General features: G+C 39.2%; 1 protein-coding gene and 10 non-coding genes across 14 annotated transcripts in view; 10 read left to right on the top strand and 1 right to left on the bottom strand.

Annotated features, from left to right (window-relative positions):
- map4k2 (mitogen-activated protein kinase kinase kinase kinase 2) overlaps positions 1 to 6,000 on the bottom strand; it is a 32,661-nt gene that overhangs the window by 15,651 nt on the left and 11,010 nt on the right. For all 4 annotated transcript variants that reach the window (XM_044021866.1, XM_044021869.1, XM_044021867.1 and 1 more), the window contains exons 14-15: positions 2,280 to 2,338; positions 2,044 to 2,093 (exon numbers count right to left, since the gene is read on the bottom strand). In XM_044021866.1, coding sequence (XP_043877801.1) covers positions 2,044 to 2,093; positions 2,280 to 2,338 — 109 coding nt within the window. The remainder of the gene's footprint in view (positions 1 to 2,043; positions 2,094 to 2,279; positions 2,339 to 6,000) is intronic.
- On the top strand, positions 407 to 478 carry trnaa-ugc. The gene has a single exon. It is a non-coding gene; the product is annotated as a tRNA-Ala (tRNA).
- trnaa-cgc lies at positions 621 to 692 on the top strand. Its single transcript has one exon. It is a non-coding gene; the product is annotated as a tRNA-Ala (tRNA).
- On the top strand, positions 911 to 982 carry trnaa-ugc. Its single transcript has one exon. It is a non-coding gene; the product is annotated as a tRNA-Ala (tRNA).
- On the top strand, positions 2,930 to 3,001 carry trnaa-cgc. The gene has a single exon. It is a non-coding gene; the product is annotated as a tRNA-Ala (tRNA).
- trnaa-cgc lies at positions 3,144 to 3,215 on the top strand. The gene has a single exon. It is a non-coding gene; the product is annotated as a tRNA-Ala (tRNA).
- trnaa-ugc lies at positions 3,497 to 3,568 on the top strand. The gene has a single exon. It is a non-coding gene; the product is annotated as a tRNA-Ala (tRNA).
- Positions 3,855 to 3,926, top strand: trnaa-ugc. The gene has a single exon. It is a non-coding gene; the product is annotated as a tRNA-Ala (tRNA).
- trnaa-cgc lies at positions 4,214 to 4,285 on the top strand. The gene has a single exon. It is a non-coding gene; the product is annotated as a tRNA-Ala (tRNA).
- On the top strand, positions 4,566 to 4,637 carry trnaa-ugc. Its single transcript has one exon. It is a non-coding gene; the product is annotated as a tRNA-Ala (tRNA).
- trnaa-cgc lies at positions 4,916 to 4,987 on the top strand. The gene has a single exon. It is a non-coding gene; the product is annotated as a tRNA-Ala (tRNA).

Here is a 6,000-nt window from a genome sequence, read left to right as displayed (position 1 = left end):
TGCATGTATGAGGGTCCTAGGTTCAATCCCCAGCATCTCCATTTATAATCTACGGTAATCCCAAAGCAAATATTCACGTTCGAACCAAATTCTTGCACCATGAAATATAACCTTTCAGCAAACAGTGTATGGTACTTCTGTTTAACAACTAATTGTGTACATTCTGCACGAAACTACATGTTTTAAAACCAAAAGAGGATGTAGCTCAGTGGTAGGCATGCTTTGCATGTATGAGGTCCTGGTTCAATCCCCAACATCTCCATTTATAATCTATTGTCCAAGAGCAAACCGCGTTCAGACAAATTCACCGCTATTGAAATATAACCTTTCAGCAAACAGTTTGTGTACTTCACAACAATTTGTGTGTATTCTGCACAGAAAACTACATGTTTTCAACCAAAACAGAGGGGATGTAGCTCAGTGGTAGAGCGCATGCTTTGCATGTATGAGGTCCTAGGTTCAATCCCCAGCATCTCCATTTGTAATCCAAAACTCATATTGAGACAAATTCTTGCACTGTTGAAATATAACCTTTCAGCAAACAGTGTATGTTACTTCTGTTTAACAACTAATTGTGTACATTCTGCACAGAAAAGTACATGTTTTCAACCAAAAACAGAGGGGATGTAGCTCAGTGGTAGAGCGCATGCTTCGCATGTATGAGGTCCTGGGTTCAATCCCCAGCATCTCCATTTGTAATACAAAGCAAATATTCACGTTCAGACAGATTCTTGCACCATCGAAATATAACCTTTCAGCAAACCTCATACCTCATACAAATATTCACGTTCAGACAAATTCTCGCACTATTGAAATACAACCTTTCAGCAAACAGTGTATGGTACTTCTGTTTAACAACTAATTGTGTACATTCTGCAGAGAAAACTACATGTTTTCAACCCAAAACAGAGGGGATGTAGCTCAGTGGTAGAGCGCATGCTTTGCATGTATGAGGTCCTGGGTTCAATCCCCAGCATCTCCATTTATAATCTACGGTAATCCAAAGCAAATATTCACGTTCAGACAAATTCTCGCACTATTGAAATATAACCTTTCAGCAAACAGTGTATGGTACTTCTGTTTAACAACTAATTGTGTACATTCTGCACAGAAAACTACATGTTTTCAACCCAAAACAGAGGGGATGTAGCTCAGTGGTAGAGCGCATGCTTTGCATGTATGAGGTCCTGGTTGGGAATCTGTCGTTAAGATACTGTGGATGTTCCAGTTAATTTCACTTTCAACCTGCCTGATCACCACCTGCTGATATTTGACATTGTCGCCCCGGTGTCACCACTTTCTGAGTTTCATGACCATGGTGAGTTCACTGTTCTCACAGAGGAAAGAAATGACGGCCAAAAACATACAAAATAATCCTTAAATATTGCAATCAGTCGGAATTATTCTCCTCATGCTAAAAATAACTACTCGCACATCCTAAATCCTGTCTGTCACTGCTTTTACTAAAGAGATATTAATAGATTCTACGATAATGTAAGACGTAGCCATGATCTGATTGTTTCTCCCCCCCAAATCACTAAATCTACTTGTAATTGAGTCTACTAATGAGTTTAAGGTTTGATAAAAATTAAAAAATATTATTATTATTTTGACACAGAATTTACTGGTAAATATGGTACAGTCCATGTTCCAATATGGTTTCCAGGACAGGAAATAATATTTGCTATACTTCCTGACAAAACATTCAACACCAGTTTCAGGGATTTTAAATAAATGAATGTTCATTAAAGTAGTCTTCTTTCATATTAGGGCAACCATAACTGTCGTAAAACAAAAACTGTAACAGGAAGTAATCACGAACAAAATCAGGTTTACAGTATGGATCAGGTCGTGAAAACCATATTGGAACATAGTTCTCTTAATAACTACCTAAATCAGTCTATTACTGTGGACTACGAGAATATTTTTCACTCATTTTCTCAACTTCGACAACTGAAGCATCTGGAACAGCTGTAGCATCGTGAATGAACGTATGAGTAAAGGAGAAAACACAGCGAGAGAGAAAAGAGAGAAAAGTCTTACGGTGAGTTGTCTTCATCACCAGACAGATTCCAGTCATCGTCATAGGAGACCTGATGAAGCAGAATCACAAATACTTTCCTAAGTATATTGGATATAGACATATTGACATCTGTGTATAAACAATAATATACAGGATATAAACAGTAAAGAAAAGGCTAGAATATCATAATAACAATAAGTGACTATATACTGTATAGTAAGATTTTTTATTGTAAAAAAAAAAAAAAGTGCATTACCAATTCAGGATACGGCTCCGTGACTTTTCTCAGCGGGGGTTTGAACTTCACTTGGTCAACTGTGAAGAAAACATTTAAAAATGTTTATCACATACTGTAGATCATCTGTGTTGCTGTGTAAAACACAGCTGATCATTCAAATCAGGCTGGATCTTGTAATCGTTTACAAAAAGAAGAGCACATTATGTTCACTGTGGGGGAATTTCTGTTGCACATAATTGTCAAGTCTCTGCAAGTTGTTGTCGATGCCGCGGTGAAAGTTGAGCGAGCACTGAAGAGGAGGTCAAAACATCCAAAGTATGTCTTTGTGTTTGTCATAAGTGGAGCCAAACGTGCCAAATAAAACGTTTTGGCGACATGTCCACGTGCCATAGATTGTATACAGATATATATATATATTCTATATGCATATCATGATATCAACCCTTTTCTGATTGGAAACAGAAGTTTTGTGAAACGCCCCCTCTCCTGCACCAAACCCCATAGAGAAAATCAGCATTTATAGCTCATTAACTAAAAGTAATATGAATAATCAGCTGATGGCTATTGTATTTTTCTGAAAACTACGAGAAACGTTACATTTGTCCATTTGGCAGAGAAAAGGTGTTTAAAATTGGGGTTTGGGGAAATGGTTTGGACAGCCATTCAGAGGGGATGTAGCTCAGTGGTAGAGCGCATGCTTCGCATGTATGAGGTCCTGGGTTCAATCCCCAGCATCTCCATTTGTAATCCAAAACTCATATTGAGACAAATTCTTGCACTGTCGAAATATAACCTTTCAGCAAACAGTGTATGGTACTTCTGTTTAACAACTAATTGTGTACATTCTGCACAGAAAACTACATGTTTTCTACCAAAAACAGAGGGGATGTAGCTCAGTGGTAGAGCGCATGCTTCGCATGTATGAGGTCCTGGGTTCAATCCCCAGCATCTCCATTTATAATCCAGATTATACAGTAAGTAGGATTGTGATTATATTGGGTCCTGTTGTGATGCCATATTAAAGAAACTGAAGTTTATGCATCGCTCCCTCTCCTGCAACAAACCCCATAGAGAAAATCACCATTTATAGCTCATTAATTTAGAGTAATCTGAATAATCAGCTGATGGATATTGTATTTTTCTGAAAACTATGAGAAACGTTACAGTTGTCCATTCAGCAAAAAAAAGGTGTTTAAATTTGGGCTTTGAGGAGATGGTTTGGACAATCATTCAGAGGGGATGTAGCTCAGTGGTAGAGCGCATGCTTTGCATGTATGAGGTCCTGGGTTCAATCCCCAGCATCTCCATTTATAACCCAGATTATTCAGTAAATAGCAAGTTGGATTGTGATTACATTGGGTCCTGTTGCGATACCCTATTAGAGAAACTGAAGTATATACACTGCTCCCTCTCCTGCACCAAACCCCATAGAGAAAATCACCATTTCTAGCTCATTAATTTAAAGTAATCTGAATAATCAGCCGATGGATATTGTATTCTTCTGAAAACTATGAGAAACGATACATTTGTCCATTCAGCAAAAAAGGTGTTTAAATTTGGGCTTTGAGGAGATGGTTTGGACAATCATTCAGAGGGGATGTAGCTCAGTGGTAGAGCGCATGCTTTGCATGTATGAGGTCCTGGGTTCAATCCCCAGCATCTCCATTTATAACCCAGATTATTCAGTAAATAGCAAGTTGGATTGTGATTACATTGGGTCCTGTTGCGATACCCTATTAGAGAAACTGAAGTATATACACTGCTCCCTCTCCTGCACCAAACCCCATAGAGAAAATCACCATTTCTAGCTCATTAATTTAAAGTAATCTGAATAATCAGCCGATGGATATTGTATTCTTCTGAAAACTATGAGAAACGATACATTTGTCCATTCAGCAAAAAAGGGTGTTTAAATTTGGGGTTTGAGGAGATGGTTTGGACAACCACTCAGAGGGGATGTAGCTCAGTGGTAGAGCGCATGCTTCGCATGTATGAGGTCCTGGGTTCAATCCCCAGCATCTCCATTTATAATCCAGATTATACAGTAAGTAGGATTGTGATTATATTGGGTCCTGTTGTGATGCCATATTAAAGAAACTGAAGTTTATGCATCGCTCCCTCTCCTGCAACAAACCCCATAGAGAAAATCACCATTTATAGCTCATTAATTTAGAGTAATCTGAATAATCAGCTGATGGATATTGTATTTTTCTGAAAACTATGAGAAACATTACATTTGTCCATTCAGCAAAAAAAGGTGTTTAAATTTGGGCTTTGAGGAGATGGTTTGGACAATCATTCAGAGGGGATGTAGCTCAGTGGTAGAGCGCATGCTTTGCATGTATGAGGTCCTGGGTTCAATCCCCAGCATCTCCATTTATAATCCAGATTATACAGTAAGTAGCAAGTAGGATTGTGATTACATTGGGACCTGTTACGATGCCATATTAAAGAAACTGAAGTTTATACACCGCTGACTCTCCTGCACCAAAGAAAATCACCATTTATAGCTCATTAATTTAAAGTAATCTGAATAATCTGCCGATGGATATTGTATTTTTCTGAAAACTATGAGAAACATTACATTTGTCCATTCGGCAAAAAAAGGTGTTTAAATTTGGGGTTTGAGGAGATGGTTTGGACAATCACTCAGAGGGGATGTAGCTCAGTGGTAGAGCGCATGCTTCGCATGTATGAGGTCCTGGGTTCAATCCCCAGCATCTCCATTTATAATCCAGATTACAAATATTAAATTGGGTTATGTTGTGACACCCTGTTAAAGAAAATTAAGATTATGCACCGCTGACTCTCCTGCACCAAACCCTATATGGAAAATCTGCATTCTTAGCTTACAGGACACAAGGGGTTGCTGGTCTACTGCTGCCTCATTTGGTAAATTTGTGTCACTCAAGTAAATCTGAGTGAAGGATCTAAAGCACCGAAGTCACAAAAATGACACATTTAAATTTACAGATGGAGGCAGCAGTGGATCAAAAACTCCTGTATGCCGTGATGTAAAATCACTGATTTTTTCAATGGACTTTGGTGCAGAAGACAGAGCAATTTACAAAGCGACGCAAACCTTGCTTGGAGAGACACAATTGTAGTGTGTCGGTTGTAATCATAGTAATGTCCAATTTTATCTGTGCACATGAAAGAAACACGTAGAATAATTTTCTTAAAGACGTAAAGGACAACTCTAGCATTGCCTTGGTTTTCAAGAGTTGCTCCTGCCGTCGTCTTTGCATCAAGGAAATGACATGAACTCACTCAGTGTGAAGCTTCAAAGGCCACTTTGGTCACACTGAGGTGCAGGTGATGAATACGTCTGTGGCTTGTTTGTCTAAATATGAATAAGATACTGTACAACAGGAAGTGCAGGTTAAAAAAATCACACCGCTTTATAATATTAGAACGGGCAGAGAGTGAAACTATCACACTATCAAAACACTTGAGCCACAAGAGGCCTTCACGCTGCTATTTCAGCAGTGTGAAGTCACTGCTGTGTTGTGTGTGCGACAGAAGCACCACTGTCTCACACACACCAGTGGCATGTTCATCTGCACTGCCACTGTCTGACGCAACGCTCCGTCCCACATGTATAGACGGGTTTGGAGAGCTGGGACACACTGAGAGCCCTTTGTCCTCGGTCATATCATGGAGATTACAGCAGTGAGAGCTGGGGGTCGACGCGGACAATGAGGCGACTCATCGACAACAAGCAGCACCAACCAACATA

The sequence above is a fragment of the Solea senegalensis genome, linkage group LG3, assembly GCF_019176455.1.
Source record: "Solea senegalensis isolate Sse05_10M linkage group LG3, IFAPA_SoseM_1, whole genome shotgun sequence".
Lineage (NCBI taxonomy): Eukaryota > Metazoa > Chordata > Actinopteri > Pleuronectiformes > Soleidae > Solea > Solea senegalensis.
Note: the sequence above shows the minus strand (reverse complement) of the source record. Positions and strands in the feature narration are given on the sequence as shown.